We start from the raw sequence: 25,907 nt of genomic DNA, 5'->3' as shown, positions 1-25,907 counted from the left end.
ATGCTTTTTCAAAAGGAAGAAAACAACAACTGTTCACTTCAAATTGTTTTACCCAAAGAGAGGTTGTGAGAATACACTGCTGGAAAGCACTTGAATACTGTCATAAGTTATTCACTTTGTGGCATCTCTAATCTGTTGAAGTTAAGGAGTAGAAGACCACCATAGTCTTAGGCCACAAGCATTAGAGAGTATTTTTGGTATGAAATTTGACTCTTCTGACATGAGATTTTAAAAAGCAGCAATGTTAGAACAATTAAGATTGGGTCACATTCTACCTGCAAAGGGATACTGACTTCATGTATGAACTCTTCCTTGTCAATTATTTAGCAGAGCCTTTTTAAAGATTTCCCAGCCCTGTCCGTATCTATCCATAGTTCTGAAGTAGTGAGTAGTGCCAGTCAGGTTTAGGTGATCAAACCCTGTCCTGCACCAAGGAAGTGGTCTTTAAGAATTTCTTAATTTGCTTGAGAACTCAACAAGTAAATTTGAAGGAGACTTGAAGTGTAACCTGGAAACCTTGACCAGAGTGCTTGGACTAATAGTGATAACTAAGGTATAACAACTTCAGAGCTCTTGCACAGTTTGCAACAGCTCTGTACTTAGTTGGTTGTTACTAGTGTTTTGGCTCCAGTGCCCCACCTTCCCCCCACCCAGTTATATTTAATCAAGGAAAATGTTTTAACTGTTTAAGCAGTTTCAGGATAAAAGGGAAGAAAAAACCCTCATAAATGAATAAAGAATTGTTATAATGCATAAGCCTTTAACTCTTTGTCAAGGAAGCAGTTTCTTGAAACTTAGCAAGCCAACTCTCTAATTACCATAGGTAATTACCATAGGGTGACTTTGTATGCAAAAGAATTATTAGCTATAGATCAAGTATTTCATGTTTATCTTTCAGCATTATCGTCCCCTGGCTAGAAGAAAGGGGGTAGGTTTTAGGAGGGGGTATTATCTTTAGCTCCTCTGAAGTCTTGAAATGCCCAGGTAGATTTTTAAAATAGAAGGTGAAGTTGAAATTTGTGCATCTCTAATTACTGTTTGTTGTTTTTTTTTTTAACTTCAGAACAGCAAATGATACAGCATAATCTACTACTTGTTAGCAGAACCTGTTTAACCTACTGTTACTTTTTTCATTAGGTATTTGAAAAGATTTAAAGTGATGAAAATTAAAGTACTACGAAGCTGGTGCCGTCAGATACTGAAAGGCTTACAATTTCTACACACGCGCACTCCTCCCATTATTCACAGAGACTTAAAATGTGACAACATCTTCATTACTGGCCCCACTGGATCAGTCAAGATTGGAGACCTTGGTCTGGCAACCCTGAAAAGAGCTTCTTTTGCCAAAAGTGTGATAGGTAAGCCTCTCCTGTTTTGGAGACTGGTGAGCCAGTCTACCTATTCGGAAACTTGAGTCTTTTAAGAGCTTTCCTTAAAAATATGGTTTCAAAGGTACATTGTCAAAGCCTGAAAATGCGTCAGCTTTCTTTCTTGGCTGTTGAGGTCATTCTGTGTTCCTGATGAGATTACATGTTGAAATTTTGGTTGTGCTTTTGATACCTGTATATTATCATTAAGCATTTTGGAATATAGATTCATTGCCCTGCCCAACAGTTTAGTGCAACATTGTTGATAAAACCACTCTTGACTACATATAAATCTCAGCTTTAATATGATGCTTCTTCACGAACTGTACAAGTACATTTTGGTGACCAAACAACATTTTAATATTTAGTGTAGCATTAATTATACAGCCAATTTTTTTTGATTGTCACCAGGGGTTAATATTAAATCTCTTATACTTTGTGAGTAATCAGAAACTAAGGTATATCAAAGAAAGTCAATATATTTATATTATGTCACAGTCAGACTGTGAAATAATGCCTTACTTGGGGAGTCTATAGAATGTGGATTTGTGTAAGTTAGGAGGATACATTGGGGCAGTATTGCCTTATATTGGCTCTGTTCTTGTGTATCCACTAATAACCTTTTTCAGAAATTGATTTGATGGAACTAGTATAGTCTTTCTTGTGAATTTGTGAAAGAACTGGTTTTATCAGCTCTGTTTTTACAGTTGGGTAAATAGGCTGCAGGGAATGAAGTTGCTCTCACTCTCAGTATTTAGAGCTTGCTAAAATGCAGTATTACTCAACAGTCCTATACTACATTCCTAGATGGGATCAATGGTGTATACCTGTAAACTGTCTTGCAAGCTGTCGCTGAAATATTTCCTGCTTCTTAACCAGGTCAAAGTATTAATAGGAAAGAAAAGTATACAATGTCAAAAAGAAATTATTTTCTTAAAGCATTTCATAAGCATTATTTTCTTAAGTCTTATCCTCAAATTTATCATTGGAAAATGATCACTTCATATCTAGCTATCTGTTAACGGTTAACCTTTGGATAAACGACTGCAATCACATTCTCTTGTTTTGGTTTAGTGTGGTGAAAACAAGCAATGTGGCTATAGAACGATCTGTAAACTGTCTCGAATCTGGTGTCTGCAGGAAATAATTCTGTGCTTAAATTTACAAAAAGCAAACTTGCATCTCTGGCTTAAAGTAAATCTGATCATACAGTGCAGTCCCTTGGCTTACAGAGGGGACACCGTGATGCTTCACTGGGCAATAATTTTCTGCACACTATTTAAATGGGACTTGTTGAATCTCACACTCTATGCCTGTAACTCAATCTCTCTGTATTTCTGAGTATTTTTGACTGTAGGATGTCCCTCACTAATGCCTGTATCTGCAGTAGGCCTATAAATATACTGCAGGTGGGAAGGTAAGTATATGAAGAAAAGGGCTCTGGTGAGTGGCCTTTGCAGAAAATTACTTTTTATCCTTTTTTCATGAAGATTTATATTTGTAACAACAGAGTTTTTCATTGCAAGGCCTTTCCCGAACCATTCTACTTCAAAAAGTAGACAGAGAGCACCAGGTCAGAGACTAGCTGTGGGCTCTTACCAGTACTACCTCTTTTGCAGCAGAGGGCAGTCAGGTAATTTTTGAAACAAGTTTTAATGTGCCTCCTTTCTTACAGGGAGAAAAGGTAAGTGTCTTAACTCTCCTTAGTATTTGGTTTGTAGCCTATGGCTAGTCTACAGTTTTCCCCTCTTCTTATACCCTTCCCTCCGTTTGACTCCAGCCTGATCCAGTCTGTTTTGATACTTATATTAACTAACACGCATAAACCAGGAATTGCATCTGTCCTTTCATGCCATTCTTACTCCATAAGGCCTTGCAATGGAAGACTCACGAAATATGTTGATGCAACAGAGTGACTAAGGGTTTCCTCCCTCTTCTTTTTGCCTCCACTTTCTCTTGTCTCACAGGTCTGCCCATCTGCTTCCTCCTGCGGTGAGTAACGCCAGCAGCCTCTGCTCGCTTTGAGACATTTAGAGTCTGAATCGTTCTTTTAATTTAAGGTACCCCAGAGTTCATGGCCCCTGAGATGTATGAGGAGAAATATGATGAATCCGTTGATGTATATGCTTTTGGGATGTGTATGCTAGAGATGGCTACGTCTGAGTATCCTTATTCCGAGTGCCAAAATGCTGCGCAGATCTACCGTCGAGTGACCAGTGTAAGTCCCTCCCCACTACTGATTCTGAAGCTACTACTATTAGCAGTAAAGGAGTACAGCTGGGTAGCATGGTATTGTGCAAGTGTGTGTGGAAAAAGAGAAGCTGACAAGAGGTTTTTAGGGTATGGGCGGAAAGGTATAGGATGGTTCAACTTGTCAGTCAGAAGCCTGTAAAATATGTGAATGGAAAGAAAATTTCGCATGTGTTCATACTTTTCCTTCAGTATATAAGAAAGTATTCCATAGGGTTTAAAAAAAAAACCAAATCAAAACGAAGCAACAAAACACATTAGAATAATAACAGATTATTTTCTAAGCCACTGGGGGGTTGGTGGAAATATTTCAGTCTTGAAGATTAGCTGATAACTTTGTTCTCTGAAATGAAGCTGGGTCACAAATTCGGAGCACTTTGGCTTAGCTGCCTGCCAAGGCAAATCATAAATTGTTACCTAGAGTGAATTTAATAGTTTACTGATTTCCAGATGGCCCTTAGCTACTGTGTGTCAGGTGCACTTCTTACCATTATGCAGTAGAAATACTTGATAAATGGCAGCAAGGTATTCCACCCTGAAAAGTGCTGGTAAGTGTAGTGGTGGTGATGGAGGCATTGTGAGTGAAACCAAGTAAGGCTGAGAAGGCAAGCAAGAGATTTGAGTTTGCCCATCTGACTAGACTAAGTGGAACCTACAGACCTTGAATGTAGGAAGCAGAACTGTAGTGCTAGAAATGTTCAGAATGGTTGTGGCTAGATTTACTTTGTGATCTTTAAAACAGTGTTGTGAAGACTATACCAGTGCAGTAGAACAAACCGCACATGTTCAACCCTGTGATCTAAGCATTCAGAAAGAATAGAGAGGTGGCCACTGGGGGAAGTAAAAACTTGCACTGGATTTCTCAGAATACCTGTGCAGATGTGCAAAGGGTGGAAAGAAAACTTACCTCTTTTTCCGATCTGTAGACAAATTAATTCCTTTTAATCTTTTTGTGCATATTATCTTGGAGGAGTTGAGGATTTAATAAACAATTTGCTTAGCTTTGGAAAAATAAAATGCTCTCTTATTCCTGATGTCTCACACTATAAACGGCAGGTATAATTATTGACTTACAGATGTGGAAGGAAGGGTCTTCATGTCAGAAGTAATGAATTCTGAAGGAAGGCTTGGTGAAATAAAAGACTATCCCTTGTTGGAAGGGGAATATTGGAGAGGCACAGGACGAGGAAGAAAGAAGGGATAAATGGCCGTTTTGGGTTTTTTGAACAGATGTTAGAGTAAGTTTTTATAGAGATATAGGCAGAGTCTTTTTTTTTTTTTTTTTGCATGTTGGTGGACTTATCTGTAATTTTCTAAATAGAGGAAAAACAAGGGTAAACTCTAGCCTTTACTCTGCTTACAGCATAATCTGATCTGCAAGCTGTTTGGATCAGTGAAAGAAAACTTAAGTATCTTACCAAAACAGTCTTAGTGGTGCCTTTTGGTATGCTTATGTATGTGTCTTGGCTAGAGCAAAAGGAGCATAATTTGGATGGGCATTTTTTCTCAGAACAGACACTTGATGTAACTGCCCTGCCCATTCCTTAAAAAGTGCTAGGAACAGGGCTGTGGTATGAATCAGCTTTTGAGATAGTCTCAGGCTTGGAAATCCCCAGGTCTTAGAGAGCTGTCTTTTCCCTGGTCTGTGAAGTACTTCGGAAAGCCTTGTATAGGGGCTGGTAGCAGATGAACTTATCTAGAGACTTAGGAAGGTTCAACTTACCGCTTGTTTATTGTGCTTGATGCTTTTTCTCCCCATTGTTTTTGGCTGACTGTTGAACTTCTAAGTGGATGAGAAACACTGGTAATTTTTTGGTTTGTCCAACACTACCACCTACTCTGCTGCTGATGGTTCACAGATTGAATTTAATTGTTGAACTTTTTTTCCTGCTGTTTCATCTACTGCTTGAGAGCTCTAAAATGTACTTTGATATGGAATCAAGGAAATCTTGTTTTCTTTCAGAAGGAGCAGAGGACAGGAAGGTAAATAAAATGAAGTGTACATTTATCTGCTTCTAGGCAGAAAATGAAAGGCTGTGTGCTTCGGTATATTTCAGTTTGTTTATTTCATTGTAATTGCAAAGCAAGGGTTTTTTTTTAAAAAAAACAAAAACCAAAACAAAAAACCAAAAAACCCCAACCAAAACAACCACAAACAAAACTTGAATAACTTTTAAGGAAGGCTTTCAATGAAGAAAAGGCAGTATTAACTGGAAATAAAGCACAAACCTGTCTTAATGGAGAATTCAGTGTTTCTTCTATAATGTGGAAAGCAGAACTGTGTTATGAAAGTGAAATAAAATACTCTTCGTATTTTTACCACTCTGTGAAAGCTCTGTGAACCAATGTGATAGAGCCATATGGTTTTCTGCCCTTGTCCTTTGCTTCTTGTTAAAGAAAATAAGATATTCTTTCATTTCAAAAGAGACTTCAGAAGTTTAGACAATGTTTGCAGTTGTGGGTGAGGGGTGAACCAGTTGAGAAATTCAGTACTTAAAAGGACAGTGCATGAACCATCAATAGCAGAGCAGAGTCAGAAAGCTTCCTGTGTAGGTGACTCCAACAGTACTTACCAACACATTTTCTTCTAATGTATGTTGGAAGGTGAACGGGGTTTGTGGAAGATGTTTAGCATTTCCGTTTCAACCTCTTGGTTTGCTACTTTCCTAGGCATGTTTAGGAATATTTTGAGGTAGCAGCTGTATTCCTGCTGTGCCTTAAATGAAAGGATTATTTTATCTAGATGCATACACAGAGCCAGAGAGAAAGACAATAATACTGGTCTGCTATTGACAGTCATGAAAGATCATGCCATGCGGGAGCTTAAAAACCACTGAAACCCCAAAGGCAATAAGATCAAAATGTGTAGCCACTCAGTGCAGGTGATACATATTTAAATTAATTGATTTCCCTCACTCCCTTTGCAGTAACTATTAGAGTTGCCCCATTAGCTTAAATCCGTGCTATTGCTTAGGACAGAAGCCTTTAAAACGTGTCTTAATGCCCAGGGTGTCTTTTCAGGACCACACTTGGTATTACCACCTAACATTATTTTCTCCCATTTTGGCTGTGCATTGGTCTCTCTTAGGTTGGCCTTCACCTGCCCTGTGTTTTGACCTTACACATTTTGTGATAAGGATTGCTCTAGCTGATGCCCTGATCCTGCAGCGTTGGGTTGGGGCATTTGCCAGGATTGCTCAGAGTACTCTGTTATGTGTTCTACCTCTTCTGTTTAGGGTCTTCCCTCATGGTTGGAAGCAGTTTTCCGATTAAATGATACAGTTAGGTAAGCAAAGATCTAGATATCAGATCTAAAGGCTGAATTTCTTCCTAGAGATGAGACATTTTTTGGCCCAGGCAGTTATTGTTGCTTCACCTCTTGGATGATAGCACTGCTGCATGAGTCTGCTGTTTGCAAGATGCTTGTCTATATTGTCTACATTATCTCACTGGGAAGTTCCAGTTTTTCCTTAAAGCAGTGCTGGGGTAAAGTTCCCAAATTTTCTCTGATCCAAGAAATAGAAATGCAATTAGATTGGTTTTCTGGCTCACTTCAACTGGAAGAATACTTCTTTCAATAGAATAATCTGGGTAAATGTCTGACTTAAAAAAACAATGGTCTACAATTTGTAGGGCTCAAGGTGTTATGCTGAACTTTGTTTTATGGTTTTGGTGAGGAAGTCAGCAGGAGTTTGACACACAGTATTGACCTCTGTTTGTACTTGCATCCTCTAGCATACTCAGTCCAGACCCTTTCACTAGCAGTTTCTTCAGAAAGGAAAATTGGGATCTGCATGTCTTGTCACTCAAGCATAAAGGAACCTACCCTTCCACTTTGTTTTCTTTAAATCATAATGCTGCAATTTTGTCTCAAAACGCCCTGTTTTTCTTCATTGAGGCTATCCTCTGTTCTTTGGAAATGGTTCAAAATAAATTAGCAGTTAGCGCTTAAAGAAATTGCAACTCCTGAGATTTTTACCTTTTTGGGGGGGTGGGTGGGTGTGGGGAAATCTCCTCTGAGGCTTAAGCAGCATGTCTCTTCAGCTGGGACTGAATGTATCCAGTGGGCACTTATTGCTGCCTAGTTGGCCTGGGAAAAAAACATCTAAGCCTGTAATTAGTTGAAAATAAGCTGCACTATTAAGGTAATCTTGCCTGCTCCTGTGATTTATTTTTTTTGTCCTTTGCTTTCTTGTGCAGACACAACTGTCTGCGAGATATACTACTAGATTAAGGAATGGGTCGCCTCTTTTTCTTTTTTTTCAATTTTGTACCATAGCAAAGCAGTGCAGACAGTTCCAATACAAAATGTAATCAAGATACTTAATTCTGCTACATACTCACTTGCACAAAAAAGGAGTGTAAGATCTTGATAAAATTCAGGAAGGTTTCCCTGTCTGACTTCATTCCTCTCTGGAGACTGGTATTCTTTTTTGTTGACCTGTTCCATGCATATTTCAATTAAACAATTTGTTACAGGAGATATTTGAAGTGGGCTACATGTGCATTTAAATGAAAACAGAGATATTTATAGAACAGACATCTTGAGTATGATTTCTTAATTTAGTCTGTTTGTGAAGCAATGCAGTGAAGGTATAACTAAGAGCAGTAGTTTCAGCTGCTTTGTCTCGGCCTCAGGTTAGACGGATGTAACCCATGCAGTTGCCTCAAAAGCTAGCTTGTTTTTTTCTTGCTCATGTTGCACTCTACCACTCACAGATGTAGTATAGACCTTGATTACTTCTACACTGTATTTCTTTCAAGCTTTCTTTTTGCAGCACAGAGATTATTTTTATGAGCATGTAAAGGTACTGATTACTCAATCTCTAATACTTGGATGTCCCAAGTCTTAAATTTTCTAGGTGATTGACTAGTCCCAAGACTAGTAAAAGACAATTAATGAGTTTATTACGCAGATTTGTCTCATTCTTGCGTATCTACCACTAACATAAAAATCCAAACATTTTCATTGCAAAAAAGTTAACACCACCCTCAGTTTCAAATGTACTAATCAGCTGAGTAGGAGCAGAAAACTCCCTTTTCTCTTTTGCCCCCTCCCATCATATAAACTTACCTTTTAAGTTCTCCTGATGGACTTGTGCTCTATACTTAATTTTCTCCACGGTTACTTTGACAAAGTGAAGTTTTGCACTTGTCCTTGCTTTCACCGAACGTCCAGTCTCTTCTCTGTAAACAAATGTCTGCCTTCTGAGCTGGCCTTGAGATGAGAAGGAAATAAAAAAAAAAAAAATCTGCATTTTGACTTTAAAAAAAAAAAAAAAGTTGTTGTATTGAAATGTTCCACAGAGTGGGCACGTTTTTCTTCTCTGTTCTACAGAGCTTAAAAAAAGGCCCAAGGGAACAAGGTACATAATGAGTAACCTGACCAGGCAGTGTCTAACTGGTTTAAAAATCCTTAATTTCCCTAACTGGTGGGAACTGAAGCTCACTGGTTATAGTGAAGGTCATTCTCTTGGCTGGAAATGAGTCAGTTACAAAGTGCTGCAGTTTGATCAACTGAGTGAAATTAATCTCTTCTTTAGTGTCTTAAAAGTTAGGCATCATAATTCTCTAGACTAGTCAACTACTTCATTTTTACTAGAGGTGCAATGGGCAAAGTATCCCAGCTCTTTCTTATTTCTTCTTCCTGAGGGGTCCTAGGCAGCAAAAATAAATGCTTAACCCTTAGACTTACAATTAATTTTACTTGCAGTGCTTAATGGATGTTGATGAATGTCCTCTTTTGCTTTCTGGAAGCAATGTGTGACTTTTTTTAGGCATACATAAAACTCGGTTTCTTTACCTTGAATAACTTGGTTTCTTGGCCTGGTTCAGGTAGATACAGACACACTCCTCCTATCAAGTTTTAAAGTGGAAAAAACATTGGAAAAAAATCAATGGAAAAGTAGGGGGAGGTAACCTTCAAACAGAGCAAGTAGTCTTTTGTTAAAGTAGATACTGAAAGGCCATAAACCTTCAACCAAGCACAGGAAATAGATTAATTGTGAGAAAGGGCAAACTCTTCTAACTGTATTTGTTGAAAGAAGAAACTTCAGGTACTTAAGTATCAAATGGAAAAAAATTGCACATCAGATGCAATTCCTCTGCATCACACTGAATGGACTAAAGATTACTTAAGCTTCTATCATGTGCATCTTGTAGCTGTTCAACTCACTTGTGAGCATTTTGCTGGAATGTCTTTAAGAGTGAAGAATCTTCCTGGGTGGAGGTTCAGTCACTGACTCATGAATTCAGAAATATATAGACTTAAAAATGGAAGATGGGAATTCAAGGTTTTGAAGCATTAATATCTTAAGAAGCTTTATGTGTTAAATTAGAAGTCCTGTTTAAGAAATTACATTGATCTAAGTAAGGAAAAGCAGGGATCAGCTTAAACACTGAGATAAAACATGCTATATGGTTTGCACAGCCAGGACAGATGATATCTGAAGTTGGAAGGAAAAAGGCTCATTCAACTGAATTCCTTTCTAAAAGTAGCTCACTTTTACAAGTTGATCTTAGAGGCATTTGTACTATTCAGCATCAAAAGCTTCTCGATTACAGCTAGAACTGTTTTGTCAATATTGGTGTTGTAAAACAAACTTGGTTTGAAGTGAAAGGAGGTATTTCTTATTTATCTTACTGCTGAGTCTGGAATGTGTCTGTTAGCAGTTTTGAATTGGATATGATTTCAAAATGATTAGGAATTAAAAGGAGGGGAGGGGTGTGAGCTTCAGTTGAGTTGCATAAAATCAAGATCTAATGTATTTTTAAAATCTGAAATTCTAAAATTTGGTTGTATTGCAGTTTCCAAATGTGTTTTTTAGAAACCTAAGTAAGTTCACAGAATAGTGAGTAAACAATGTATGTTTAAAAATTAAAAAAGTTCATTATCTGTTAAGGATCAGGCCTCTTAAAACTGTGATACCAAATCTATTTAGCTCTTACATTAACTGAGTTTAATTTAACTTAACAAGAGATGGGAAGGTGGCTCTTCTTAGGAACAGGGAGGTGGTGAGTGTTTTTAAAATGCCTGGCTTTGCAGCGTGATGAGAACCATTAATGAATCGCTGAAGTATTACTGTGGGGAGACCGATAGCTCAATGTTATTTTGTCAGTATAGTGCTGCTAGTCAAAAATACTGACACTAAGAATGCATGGGTTACAATTTCTTGTCCTGCCAACTGTACTGCTATAGTTGCACAGGGGTAGGAATGGGGTAAGTCCGGGAAAGTTTTAGTCTTGTGGAAGCTCACAGGGGTGTTGAGCAACAATAAGTTATTTTGAGATTATTATGTGATTCATAAGCCAGAACTCCACCAGAATTTTACATAAACCCTTTATAGTTATCTCCAGGTTACTCAGAGCTATTGCCAGAGTAGCCAGTGATGTGGGGTACGTATGCCTGTTTGAATGCTTTTGCTTGTTCCTGTATTAAAAGAGTGGAAGTCACCAAAGTTGAATGTGATTTTGCAGATACAGTTTATTCCCCAAAATAGAGACACACAACATGCTAAAATGTATATATAAGAAACTCTGTTGCTTATTGTGCATAATGTTTCTATGCTAAAGAGAAAAAAGGCTGTTGCTTCTCTGTCCAGTATAAGTATTTAGAAGCTTCCTAACACTATGAGCTTGTGACTCTGTTTTAAGGTAAACTTCTTTGAGATATATTTCTACCTTACCATTACCACTATCATAAAGTTCTCTGCATAGCAGGGATACTTTTTAAGACCACCCTCTGAAACTGTTGAATCTTCTGGTACACAAATAGATGTCCTTCACTCCTATTAGAATAGGTCATAAAATAAGAGACGATGACTTTTGGTGCATTGTCTGAATTGTGCACTATTTTTGGTGTTTGCAACATTATCCTAGGCCTTTTAGTAGGTATCTTCTTCGAAGGGCTTGTTCTGGTACCAAATGTGTTTTGTGGCCTGTGTTGGATCATTCTTTTAAATTCAGTTCAAAGTCTCCTGGAACTAATCTGTGGCTTTTACATTACTGTTGCTGTACTTGAATTTAAAAATGAGTACTAGATGATGTTTTTCTATTGGAATGGTAGCTGATTAAAGCAGAGAATGCAACTAATATAATTTGATTTTTCAAAAATGTATTTTCCATACTGAAAATAGAAGAAAGACACTTTTAGTATTGTGTCACTGTGGCATTTCTAAATTTATAGCACTGAAATGTGTGTCTAGGCATGTCTGTATTTTTTTGAAAGCCATTTCTAAGCTGAAGTCCCAGTAAAGCAAAGGGTCATTCAGCTAGCTCAAAATGTTCACCACTGCATATTCTTGTTCGGATGATAAAGGCAACATCCCTGCTTCCAAGTGTGAGGTTAAAGAACTGCGCACGATAGATTAAACTGATCTTACCTTTACACTCTTGTGCAAAATAAAAACTGAAAAGTTAGCGCCCAGTCTACTTGTCCAATCAGACTTTACTGTTTCAGAAGAACTTCTGTCCTCATACTGTGTGTTTCTAAACAAGGCCCTTTTCACTGTTATATGCACCAATATCCTAATTGTTTGCCAACGATACACTAAGGAACTGTGTCCTGCCTTGTAGTTATAAAATCTCCTGTTCTAGAGTTCGAGTAATTTCTTCTATTCATTAGAATTGCTGCAGTTACCATAGGTGCTATGATTAATTAATCTACTTTTTAACTAAAACCATCTGCTTAGCTAGTCATAAGGGCTTCAGATTCTTAGGACTTTTGAAATAGGTTGATATTTTTATTTACCTGGAGGTGCTGAAGTACTTAAAATGCTTTGTGTGCTGGGCTAGATAATTAGTCAGTGGGGTAGTTGTAGGGCATGGTGTATACTCAGCAGTAGTGCATAGCGTAAGTTGCACTTCAGTATTATCACAAATACAGTAGTTTTTTGCTTTGTTACAGCCTTTTACTTGAGAGTGCTGGAAAGGATCGCAGCCAACGGTTTCTAGGAAGAGTTATGACTAGTTCTTGTTCAACCTTAACTGTGTGGAAACAAAGCAACAGAACTGTAGCCTACTATATTGGTCTTGTAAGGCTTTTAATGCTGTAAATTCTCTGGCTCTAATAAGTAAAAATACAGTATGGAAACACCGGCAAAGAAGTTGGTTAAGCAGGCAATGTAGTGTCCTGTGGCTCCTGGGCTTGGATATCAGTTGTAGAATACAGATGTGGAGCTGATAGCGAGCAGCGATGGCTAGTCAAATGAGGAGTCTGTTTTATTCTTTTCACCAAAGATTATCTCATACAAATGACTAGCTGCCTCTTTTAAGCAACCTCACAAACTAGGAATAAGCAGTTAGTATGGGTGTGTCAATCAAAATACAAATATACTTTGTGTGTAACAACTTTAATCATGTGTGTTTGGGAATTTTTTTTTTTACTGTTGTGACTGGCCTCTTGTTTTTTATTAATGCCTCAGAAATTGTTTGAGAGTAGGTGGTAAATTGAGGAGGAAAAGAGTTTCTAAATTGTGGCCAGTCAGGTTGCAGCAAGCAGGCCTGTATAAATACAATAGTGCCTCTATTGTCTTTACAATGTGTTTGTGAAGTCTGGGCATACATGGTTATCTGTTGCAAGTCATGAAGACAGCTGGTCTGGAGAAATTTAAGAAATATGGGACTTAGATTACTTACCTTCATCGCAGAGGGTGAAGACCAACTGGTTAAGCTATTTCAGTGACATAGAGCTCTCGAATAGCTGAGATATGAATCTTTATCTGGATGATGGCAGATCAGTCAAGCTCAAAATGTGCAATCATTTTTGATCATAAGAGAACTAGGCCTGTTCTAGTCTAAATAGTGCCTCATGAGCTAACTAGCTTATTGGAAGCTTTCATCTGCTCCTACTGCTTGTATTGCAGTAATGCTATTTACTCTGTTAGAATACTGATCTGGTGCAGAGCTTATTCTGCAGGATCTACTGATTTAATTCTTGGCAGAATTATCAATTGTCCAGAATTAATTGCTATGAAAATACTGAAATCAGAGAAGCTAAATTTTCACTTCTGTTAAATGCATTCCATTGTTTTAAATTTTTTCCCCTGCAGTCTCAATTACTCTACCTTGCTTTTTAACAAGAACAATAAAATCTATCTTCTGTAGGCAACCCATATCTCTTTTGAACTAAGTAGATCTTAAGCTGAAGTCTTCCTTTTCACAGTAGGTATTCGATTGGACTGGGATGAGAGCTATCACATAGTTTTAGGTGTACCCTGTGTGAAATAGGGAAAGAACTAAATCTGAAAGATTGTCTCTAGAACAGACAACAGGATTAAGATGAAGGATTAGAGGAAAAGGTGGTGAAATGGTTAAACATGTTGGTTTTGAGGGCTGGGTAAGTAACTAATAGCAGGTGGTGAAATTTAGAAGATCATGGGGTAAACCAATTTAAATGCCATATATACCATTGCCTGGAGGCTTCTTTGAGACTATGGGGAAGGAGGTAGGATCATTGGCTTGTTTTCCACTGGAATCATATGCTCTGTCTAAATTCCTGGAATTAATGGTTTGTGGCAGCCTGGGACTGGCTCAAACTAGAATGGTAATAACTTAGCAAAAAGAAAATATAGAGACTTTAATTACTTTGTTTGTGTGATTTGACTTTGCTGCTGATTCTGTTAGCCTCTGCAACATTAGAACATTTTGTCTGAGATTAATCAGTTACGGTAGAATTCCTTTTAAGCTTTGTAGTTATAGCACCTTTGAAAAGAGCCAAGCAAGAATTGTGATTAGACTGGGACAGGTAGACTGTGTTTGTTAAAAGCTGAAACATTTAATGTTCTTTGCAGGTCATGCAGTGTACCCCAGAAAAGTGTGGCCTTTATTAGGTATGCAAAATGTTTGATTTTTATTCCAGTGGAGTAGATTTGCTTTGACTGCAGAGTGTCTGTTTGGTTTGAGTTCAACTGTAACAACAAAAAAATTTATAAGCAATGGGAAGCAAAATTCCAACATGCTGTATTCATGATACCAGTAAGCACTGTTAAAACGGAGATGATAATCAACAGCTTTAGCAGTTGATTTTTGGGAGGTTATAAAATGTCTAGCTAAGCAGTTGGGAGGCCAATCAACATAGCAGGATCTTTAATGATCCCTTTTCCCTTGACCCCTCTGAAGTTCCACAGCAGCTGGTGGAGAGAGTTTCTAAAATGCTCAGTAAAGGATCAAAAAGTGTTGTTATACTATACAACGACAATGTTGCAAAAACAACAACACTGGTATAATTGTGGTATACTTGAGGAACTAAGTATGCTATTTTGGGGTGAAAAGTGATCTTGATAATCTGAAGTTGAATTTTATCACAGTTTATCATCACTAGATGGTCAAAATCCATTTGCTCACTTCACACTTCAAAATAGCGCATGCGATCTTTCTTAGCATTGCTTCTCGTGTCCTTCCAAAAAAACCACAAAAGCCCTGAAGCTGTGGACAACTCATTTTATTAGTAAACAAATTTTACAATGGCTGTTTGAAACTAGATACTGGGGGGGGCGGGGAGAGATGTCAGACTTAAGGTTTAGGTTTGGACTCTAGCAAGAGTTATTACAAAATATAACTCTGTGGATTATTTGTGTGCATGTGCCGTAAAACAAGCAACTAGTGCGCTTTCTGACTTTGTCCAACAGTTCGAAAATCACCCTCAAATCCTTATTCCCTTACATTAAGCACCCAGTAAAAGGAAAGCAGACTATGTTGCCAATGGTAGCAGAATGTGATTGTCAGGAAGGAGGGAGGTGGAATATATTATATTATCCTAGTACTGACTTGTGTTTTGTTAGGATTAAATTGTAGTCAGCTGTATATATACTTCTGTAGCTTCATGGAAAGAAGAGGAGAAAGAGCAGCTGCCTTCATCCCCCCTGTACAAAACTAGTGCCAGCAACCCTGGGTCAGAACAATATGCTGACTGACCTGTTCCCCTCTGTTTAACAGTGTCCTTCTGCAACAGCAGGAATGAACTGGGTGATGATCCTACACGCAGTCTTAAACTACTGCAGAAAACCTGGGTGGAGAATAGGCAGAGCAGCCAAGTGGGGGGGGGCGGGGACATGCAGGAAGTAAAGGATCCCTGCGCTGCCTCTTCTTCCTCCTCCTTACAGCTAGCTGGGCAGGCAGAAAAGGACATGCTTACCTCTTGCTTACATTGATTCTTTCTATTCAGCATTTGAGTGGCAAAAGCAGATACTAAGCTCAAATCTCTGCAGCCTCATGTACTGGACTTCGAGAAGTACAAGAGGTGTCAAACAGAAAACAATGCTCCCTTTGAACTTTGATGTCTGCTTTCCTTCCGCTGTGCGTTAAGTCCACTGCCTAGTGGATTCCCATCGGAAACTAGCACCTAACTAACTCTTTGGTGTGTGCGGCTCTCTCTTCCTGATGGATTTTACAAAAAGAGAGCTCTGTTCCGTGTTTGTAATTGTTAATTCCCACTGCTGCTGCTCTCACAAGGATTGTGCTAAAGAGGTAAGTAAGAATTTCAGCTCTGTAAAGTGTGTGTGTAGTCACAGGAAAGGATTTTGGGGGCAAATCAGAATTCTTGACAAATCTGCTGAACTGCTTTACGTTTGCATAGCTTGGGTCTTCAGCTTTTAAACTTGAGTGTACTTTTTTCTCTGTAAATTTTAAATGTAGATTAAACTCCTGAATGGCAAGGCTGAAACACTTATTGCTTCTGCTATTTTCTACCTGTGTTGTTATTCCAAATCTAACTTTTTTTAAATTTAGGACTGCTGAGGGTATGTAACACTTCCTCTGTCTTCGTTTTGGTTTGGTGTGAAAGTTATACAGCACTGATTTTATCTTCTGTTACGAAGTAAATGATATTTTCAGTATCTCTTGCATTAGAACCAGATGCTAAACCGCTGATCCCGTAATGTAGTGATCTAACTAATGCAAAATACTATATGTTTCTACGCAAAAATTGTGAAGAGGAGTTCTGGGTAGCTTATACTTTGGTGTTTAAAGTATCTTGAAAATCTAGTGGTTTTAAGAGTACCTAACTTGCCTTTAATGGACCAAATAACTATATGAATGTGGATGTTGAATTTTGGAACACACTTTTTTTGCCTGATTAAAATCTGATAAAATCACAAACTTTACCACATCTAAGATAAGTGAAACATGAAATCTCTCCTCATGCCTAACATGAAGACTGTAAGTATTTAGTTTTGCATCAGTTGCGCTTTGTGCTACCTACATATATGCCTATATTTTAGAGGTGCTCTCAAAAAGTAAGTGTTCAGTGGGTTTTGTTTTAAGCTGACAATTCTTTCAAAAGAAGCAGTTCTGCCCTTTTTAGCTATTGTGCTATCACTTCCCTCGTGTAAGCCTGAGAGTGCAGCAGTGTAGGGAACCAGACTGGGGAGCTTCATGTCACTAGAAACTGCTGCAGGCTTTTTTGTTTGGATTTGTTTCAAGTCTGATAAACACTGATCTGGTTCATTATGCATCTGTATAAGTGTGTGTGCTGGCAGAAGGGAGGAAATGACATGGGTGTAGGAATCGGAGATGGCGAATAGGAGGCTGTTGCTTTCAGCAGCACTGCCAGTTTATGCTATTTTAGATGGTAGCTTGAGCAAATGTTGATGACTTCCATGAGTGCCTGTTATACCTATCTGCACTTTTTTTTTTTCCCTCTGCAAGAGTTCTTCCTTCTATTTCTTTAGCAAACTGAGAAAAAATGCTAGGGGGATTCGGGTGTTTAGTTCTTATTAAACTGACACTGGGGAATAGGACTAGTGGATTAAAAGATTTGAGTTGTCCTGTGATTCTTCTAAGGAGTTTGGGGACCAGGAGAGGCATATAAGAACGTGACCATCTTGCAGTATATGTGGTGAAACCCAGGAAATGCTGAATGGCTTAGTATGTACTTGAGTGCCTTTGGGTTGAGGAACTAATGAATGTATGCTTGGCTGCACAGCTCATGTGCTTTTAGGGACACATCAAGGTTATGTCTTTGCAGGGCCTGGCCTCCCTTTGGTTTCTCTGTGATGGCAGATTAAGGTCTATAGGCAGCTCTGGGTAGAAGAGGGTTCACTGATTTATTGATTTTTATCATTCATAGTATCTTCTGCCTTGTTACATAAAATAGTTCGACACTTCTGTAGTGCTTGGAGGAGGAAAAAAAAATGTTTTTAAAAGCTGACAGTAGTTAAGTGACCTGAACTTCAGTGCAAGGGGTGTTTGGCCAGCACTGTATACTAGGCTTAGGCAACCTTTCTCATGGACTGTGGAACAAACTGAGAAATAGGTAGCTGCTTCAACACAGAATCCTCTGTTGGTTTTAGGCTCTAGTGTGAGGTTCTCCCAGATTTTCTGAGGAGCAGTTAGGAACATAGAAGCTATGCTGGAGGAGGCTGGCAGGAGCTTCTCTTTTTAACTGAACTCTTGGTTTGAAATTCACAAAATGGTGTATTGTAAAATGGCCCTCATGGAAGGGCCTGAAGATTTTTGACAGGTATTTTAATCTCTTTCAGGGTAGAGAAACACAGTGTAGCAGACTGATTCACTGATTTTAGCTTTACCTTTTCAGGCTTTGTGCAGGAGCAGAGCATGTGGTAAAATAGTTAACAAGAAAACTCATGCTCTGGCTTTGTTATGTTAATATGTTAAGTTGTTTTACCTTAGCTTTAGTTTTTCTGAAATGAGATTGTCACAGATCTGACATCTTCCTTCTGCTTCCACGGTGTAAATGAACATGCATGCAGGCTGCTGCTATGTCTGGGGCTTGCAGCTATTTAGGAGACTTAGATGCATTAAACTTTTGCAAATTTAGATACAAATATGTACAGTAAGCAGTTTAATTCTAACTATTGCATAGGTTATGTATGTATGTGTATATAGGAGAGCATTTAATTATGTACAGAAACATCTATCTCTACATATATGAACCTGATGTCCTTGCGACCATTTTAAGCTTGGTCATAGTTAAAAGGTGGGTGTCTCTGACTAGCCTGCTATATGAGCAGAGAGACATGTAAACAGGTACTTGATGCCAGTAGTAAACACTAGAACTAGTTTTATAAATCCCTATGGGAGTGTAGGGCTCTGCTCCTGCTAGGAAGCTGATATGACCTGGTTACAGTATTAAACTTACCCATCCAAACTTCAGTCTGGTGTCTTATCAGCTGAGGCATTGATCTCCAAAAGTCTTAATGTTCAGTGAGGCTTTAAAAAGCATTAAGCTAATGTTCACTGACAGACTGTGTTTTGGGGCTTATTCTAGTCACAATATACTCTTCAGTTCTGTGAATGTCAATTACTAGAATTTCATAAGAGCAAATTTTAGAGCAAAGAAATAAATAACCAGAATGCTGTTGTAACAAGTTTTTATAAAGTGAAAAACTGTCTTTCTATAGTTTTTGTTTGTTTGTTTTCTTTTTGGTTTTGGGGTTGTTTTTTCCTTTGAAAAATTCCAGATCCAGCAACTTTGTAAAACAAAGTAACAAATAGCACTGTTGTCCACTGAAAGACTGGACTGTTGTGCTTCTCCCAGTTTTGTGTTTGCATCTGTTAAAGTTGATGTTGACTGTGCCCTCTCCTGGAAGAGTGCAGTAGAGAATATTTTAGGTAGTGAACATAAGTCAATAATATACTGCCATGTCTGGCCAAGGGGAAGAAAAGAAGAATCTAAATGTAGACGAGAATCATTATCGTAAGTCTCCCATGTTCAGTTAAATGAAGGTCTGTAGTTGCAAAGGCTCTGGTTCAGAGTCTTAAACCTTTCCATTTCAAGACTTGTTTGGGGCTGATGATAGAGGAAGGGGGAAGGGTCATGTCTTGATGTCCCCATTGGGTGAGCAGCAGTATCATATAGGATATTGGGAGAAGTACTCACTGGTTAGGATATTAATTATGATGCTTATAATACTACTTCATTTATGTCTTTATTTCAGATTCTAGAGTTTTCACTTTTTGTTTAGTTGTGATTTACTAGTGACACAGGGTCAGATGTATCAAGTGTATGATTTCAGGATTGTTCTGCTTGAAAACATGGACTCTTCATATGACAGAACTTGAACAGGATGTATTCATCCTCTCTTATTCTGCTGTCTTAAATACAGAGTTTGCAGCTAAAAGCTGAATAAAGTAAAATTGAATGCCAGATTTTGCTGTTGTAGACAACTGTCCCTGAAATAGAGCTTCTGGCCATGATTAAGTGATGAAGTTTGGCGCTCTGCCTGCAATGTTTTGCAGAATTCCCAGATGGTCATATCTCATGGCTTATTTGCTTTACTGATTTGAGTAGCTGATCATACTTAGATTTTGTTTTGCTCTTCCTGTAATGGCTTTAGCATGTATTGGAGAAAGAATTGCCGTGTGTTGTTGAAGGTCTGTATTGCTAAGCTCATTTTCCTCAACTCACAACAGCAGTGATGCAGGAGTGTGGTTTGAGTATAGTAGATCTTCTGGGGAGAGCTAAGATACAGGGAAGTCTTTTTTTTTTAAAATTTCCTCTTTTTTTCCTCTCTCTTTTTTTTTTTTTTTTAAATTTTTATTTTTAAAAAAAACCCCAAACATTGGACAAGTTACTTAATGATCCAGTCAGATCATTCTGGGCTAATGTTTTTCCTGTAAAATCAATCTATGTCAAAATTACTTCATATAAAGGCATGTTGGAGACATTTTGGGAAGCACCAGAATCCTTTGAAGGCTGTTAAATTAACCATGTGGGTTTGTGCACTAGTGTTACGTAGGAAACGTTTCCTTCCATTCTCAGTCCAGTTTGCATACTTGTCTCTAACCAGCATAACTTCCATGGAAACTAGACAGTTCTCCTATCTTAACTGAGAACCTAAATGCCAAAACCTTCTGTTACGGAAGTGTAGCTGAGAAATAGTGGGGGAAAAAAAAGCTTGCAAAAGTCACTGACAAACAGATGAACGATAAGGTTGGGGTCAGATTTCTCTATAATTTGCACTAGTGGGGAATTCAGGCCAGTTATCTATTGAGTAAAAATAGTTGGTCTGTAAACACAATCAAAACTTATATCAAGTGGGCTTTCCAGTTTCTCTGTTGTTACTTGTATGTTCCAGGGTGTCAAGCCAGCCAGCTTTGATAAAGTAGCAATCCCTGAAGTGAAGGAGATTATTGAGGGATGCATTCGGCAAAACAAAGGCGAAAGGTAAGTACTTTCTTTTCACATAGAGACACTACTTGCTGTCTGAGTCTCTTTGCTATCTGAGTCTCTTATCTGTGATGATACCAGATCCAGTTAGTTCCTGGGGTCTTCTGTGTTCTGATGAGAGTTGGGAAGCCAGTATTACTTCTGCAGCTTCTATTCTTTGGTAGATTCTTATTCAATGACTGTTTTGGAGAAGTAACAGTGTCAAGAAAAGGGCAAATGCTATAGTAACCATCCATGTGCGTTTATTCAGAAATTCTACTGTTTTAATAAAAACTTTGACCTAGTCAGCAAAATAGTGGAGGACATCCTTCCGGGTTCCCAGGTATTTGCATTGTTTGGTTGGTTTGTTATTCTGTAATCCTTTGTTTTTCCTGTCCCTTTGATTTTGTCAGCATTTTATGGCTGATTATTTTGAGGGCTCTTATTTTTTAAATTCTTGCTGTTCATTTTCATCCACATTTTCTGCAAGATGACTTCTACTTGAAGTGACTAACTTATACCATTATATACCCCACCATTTGTGGGGTTTGTTTTGTTTTCTGCTTTTACACAGTTGTTGCTTACTGAATGTCTGATTTGAGAATGCTTCAGCCTTTGCCCCTCCTCTAGCCTCCTGCTATTCTGTTCAGAGCTAGTTTTGTCAGTTTATGGATATTTATTCATCCCCTTCTATTAACTCAAAGTTTTATATCTGATGGCATTGCTATGTATTTTTAATCCCTGTTCTTTTTCTTAGTTTTAAACAATTTCCTATTTTTTCCTTACTGTAAGTTAGTTCTGTGGCTGCACATCACTTATTTCTTGCCATTTAGTTTAAGCGGTTAACTTTTAGACTACTACTGTTAACGCTGTGTGTGTATGAACATAGATCTTTTTTGTACCTTCAAGACAAAGCTTCTAATTGGGTCAAACAGAATGCAAGTTGAAGTGGTTCAAAATAGTATAAAATATGAAAAGAATAACGTGGTGCTTATCTAGTGCTGAATTTACTAGATGAGGCTCTTGATAGGATCTTGAAATAGACTGAAATACATACTTGTTACTGTACTGATTTGAGGACTAAGGGTTGTGTGTTGGATCTTAATGTTCAGTAAAACCAAACTGTTTCTTCAAGGTTTCTTTTTATTTTAGTTAATGTATATCCTCTTCAGTTGGCTTAAATCTGTTGGTACTGCCGCTGACCAATGTGTGATTTTTTTTGTTTTTGTTTTTGTACATCTGTATTATTGCATTTTGTTTCTCCACCATGCTTTTAAATAGAAATTTGAATGATGGGCTGTCACATAATTCATGGGAGAAGCGTGAAATGTAGAGAATAAATGTGGGGGATCATCAGGCAAGTATATTCCTTAATATTTTATGAAAACCTAGTAACTGTATGTGCTTTCTACATTCTTCCCCAATATACTAGATATGCTATTAAGGACCTTTTGAATCATGCTTTCTTCCAAGAAGAGACTGGAGTACGGGTAGAACTAGCAGAGGAAGATGATGGAGAAAAAATTGCCATTAAACTCTGGCTGCGAATTGAAGACATCAAAAAACTCAAGGGCAAATATAAAGATAATGAGGCAATAGAGTTTTCCTTTGACTTGGAGAGAGATGTCCCAGAGGATGTGGCACAGGAAATGGTAAGTGTTGGTGGTCTTACAAAGCATTGGAAGTATTGGTGTTCTTTGACAGTGAAATGTAGTCTGTCAGCCTCTGCCTTTGCTGTTGTTACTGTCTAGAAATAAAACAGCTTCAGAAGTCTGTGAATGAGAAGTTAGTGCCAGAGAGTGGTAGCTTATATTGTAGCACTACAACAGTGGCTGTCTATGACAGTCTGAATTCTGTGAATATATCCTCCTTCAGGTGGAATCTGGCTATGTCTGTGAAGGGGATCACAAGACAATGGCGAAAGCTATCAAGGACAGGGTATCTTTGATAAAGCGAAAGCGAGAGCAGCGTCAGTTGGTGCGAGAAGAACAGGAGAAGAAGCTTCAGGAAGAAGGTAGTCAGAAGCAGCAGCTGGAGCAACAGCAACCATCAAGTGCTTCCCATGCAGGGTCAAAGCATCCCCTATCTGTCACTGGTACTGCTCCTGTCCCCACTACTTCAGCATCGGTTTCTACACAAGTGGAACCTGAAGAACCAGAAGCTGATCAACACCAACAACTGCAGTTCCAGCAACCCAGTATATCTATTCTTTGTAAGTGTGTTGGTTTATTTAGGAGCTCTTGCACTTACACAGTTCCCCCCCTTAAGAGTCTTAAACTTTTGGTGGGTATACCAGTAAATATCTTAAGATGTTGCTGTCTGCTATTGCTGTCTGCTGAAGAACATTGGCCCACTAGAAAGCACAGCAAAGTAAGATGTGTTCCTGTGCTTTAGCTGAGCCAGGTCTTGGCACAATTCACAGTCCCAGTGTCAGCACAAAGTCATTTTACTTTGTTTGAAGTTAATACACCAAATGAACCTGGGCACCTGAAGCATGAACACATATCCTAGTTTTTGCTGCCTTCCTATAGGGACAGTATATTCTGGCCCTGCAGAAGGCTGTATACTCTTGCACTAGTGCGCAGTTAGAGCTATTAGAAACACTTATTTGAATCCCTGTTAACTTACATTTAAGGTGGAAATGAGATTAATGTACAAGCAGTTCTGCTCATAATTTGCTTTCTGAAAAAAAGGTTTCATTTTCTGTTTTACATACTATACATGAAAAGATGAATTAACACTCCTAACTTTTCCTCTTCTGCCATCCCAACATTCGAATCAGTATTTGAATAATGATGGTAGATGAGAACTTCCATATTAGAATGGTGAAGTTAGAAAGCAAATTACTGTCTGCTCTGTAGGTAATAGGGATTTTAAATTCACTACTATTCCTACATCAGGTGCATCTGCCAGCCAGCACAACAGACCTGTTTTATATATCTGTGTAAAATTAAATAAAAATAATAATTAAACCCCCCTGAAAGATCATTCATAACAATGTGGAATTTAAGTTTCTATTTCTGGTCTAGCCTTTTATAGGAAGCATAGTTTACTATTAAGTATCTTTGTAAAGAACTACTGAAATTACTGATTTCTTCAGAGGTTAGGGGAAGACATATTGGTAAGGATGCTGTATTGAGGAAGAAAAAAAATGTATTTTTAAACTAGCTTAAATATTACAAAACATAATATGCTAAGGTCCATGTAACATGTCACAAACATCAATCCAATATTTGATTGATTATAATATCTTTGAAGTTATGAATCCACACTGCAGTTCTTGAAACACAGATTTTTATCTTTAACTTCTGCAGCTGATGGGACAGTTGACAGTGGCCAGGGGTCATCTGTTTATACTGAATCATGTGTGAGCAGTCAACAGACTGTGTCGTATGGTTCCCAGCATGACCAGTCAATCTCAACACCTGCAGTACAGGGATATGGAGCTTCAGTTGGCCAAGTGCAGTCACAGCAGCATGGAGGATATCAGCCACCTGCAGCGGTAAGCCAGAATTTACAGTATGGCAAATGCATGGAATTACTTGATTTTGTATTTCTCTTGAAAGGTGAGAGAAAAGTCTGCCAGGCAATCTTCCATGTATGTTTTGTTTTGCATGTGATACAAATCCCACGTGGGAGTAGTTAATGGGCTATTTTTGCATGGTGACTGAGTCTAGGGGGGGGACTAAAATATGCAAGGGCATATTTGTCTTTAAAGCTTTTATTTTATATCTTGAGTGCACTTAAGCAGAATGATGGGTTAGGTTTTTTTTATGGATGGAAGTAACATCCTCAGAACAAGACTATATTATGGAAGTAAGCATTTAATCTCACTCGGGAAGGTGGTGTATGTATGTATATATGAAGTTACTAGGGATCAAGCTGTTGGTTTGATTTGAAGAAGGGATTAGAATAATTTGAGCTACTGTATAAGTATGAAATTGCTGTGTGTGTTCTGTGAGGCTTTGATTACAGATTCTGCAGGTAAGATTTTTTTTAACTGTTATAGAATGCTGCATGTGAGAACTCCAGACTGAAAAGACCCCACACCCTTGTTCCCAATTTTATTTCTAGCTTGTGTTGATTTGCTCATCAGTTGCCATGCGTATTCCTTTTCCCTGGAAAGTCTGCACTGGGCACAAATACTTTTCGTACTATGTTCATTTGTGTTGCCCTTTTATTTTGGTATGTTTTTTTCCTTGGTATGTTTTTAGATCCGAGTATGAGAGTATGCAGAAATCTATTCTAACTCTGGAGTAGAACTCTGCTACTGTTAATATTGTCTTCAGTGGTTCCCTTGTCACTTGTTCTTTACACAAATAAAAATCTGAGCCTGAGGCAGAGACATTATGGTATAATGTAGTAATACCATAAGGGAGAAGATGTGACACTTAAGACCGAGGGTCCTCACTTTTTTTGGTGCCTGTGGATGTAGGCTTTTATTACAGAATGTTGGTGTTACTAGCTTTTTGGAAAACGTGCTGGTTTCACTCACAAGCAAAGCGTCTCCATCTTTTTCAAAGACACTTAACTCGAAGCACGTGGTACTGCTAGTCCTTGATCAAATGAGCTTTTAATCCCTCTAAATAAGCTCTTGCTCTGGGTAAGCCATATTTTGATGTGTGGGCATATATTGGACCAGAAGCCATTTCACTGTCTTGGGATGGCTAGCTTCCATGTTGAAAGATGATAATCTTTTGAGAGGTGACGGGAGAACAAGCATATGATAGACGTATAGTTAAGCTGCTTAGTTCACTGCTAAAATGTGCTCATGCTCTAGGACGACGACAGTGGTACCAGGAGGTTGACAGAGTGGAGTAGAACAGAATGGCAAGTCAAAATGATACTGGCAACTGGAGAAATGGCCTTAAAAAGAAATAGAATGCAGTTTAATCAGGGCAAGAACAAAGTTCATGCTTAAACAGGAATTATCACCTACACAAGTACAGGATGAACAACAACTGACTAGGCAGCAATTCTGCCAAAAAAAAAAAAAAGTCAGGGATTACATTGGACCACAGGCTGGACATGGTCAAAAACATCATGCTGTTGTGAAAAAGGCAAACTTTATATGAAATAGTTCTTCTGCTCTTGGCCATTGGTAAGTCTATCCCCGGACACCCTGCTTGAGTGAATTTGAGGGTGCATTGGGAGAGAATTCAGAGGAGAGTGTACCCCACCCC

General features: G+C 38.3%; 1 protein-coding gene across 7 annotated transcripts in view; it reads left to right on the top strand.

Moving 5' to 3' along the window:
* WNK1 (WNK lysine deficient protein kinase 1) overlaps positions 1-25,907 on the top strand; it is a 106,946-nt gene that overhangs the window by 40,515 nt on the left and 40,524 nt on the right. For 5 of the 7 annotated variants that reach the window (XM_010566196.1, XM_010566198.1, XM_010566200.1 and 2 more), the window contains exons 3-8: positions 1,138-1,358; positions 3,428-3,585; positions 20,654-20,742; positions 22,157-22,376; positions 22,600-22,936; positions 24,039-24,226. In XM_010566196.1, the coding sequence (XP_010564498.1) occupies positions 1,138-1,358; positions 3,428-3,585; positions 20,654-20,742; positions 22,157-22,376; positions 22,600-22,936; positions 24,039-24,226 (1,213 nt within the window). Of the gene's footprint in view, positions 1-1,137; positions 1,359-3,334; positions 3,360-3,427; positions 3,586-20,653; positions 20,743-22,156; positions 22,377-22,599; positions 22,937-24,038; positions 24,227-25,907 lie in introns of those variants that run through there. The other 2 variants (XM_010566202.1, XM_010566201.1) reach the window with 2 other exon arrangements.

The sequence above is a fragment of the Haliaeetus leucocephalus genome, unplaced genomic scaffold (genome assembly GCF_000737465.1).
Source record: "Haliaeetus leucocephalus isolate CR32 unplaced genomic scaffold, Haliaeetus_leucocephalus-4.0 Scaffold206, whole genome shotgun sequence".
NCBI classification, from domain to species: Eukaryota; Metazoa; Chordata; class Aves; order Accipitriformes; family Accipitridae; genus Haliaeetus; species Haliaeetus leucocephalus.
The sequence above is the reverse complement of the archived record's forward strand: the minus strand, read 5'-3'. Positions and strand labels throughout refer to the sequence as shown.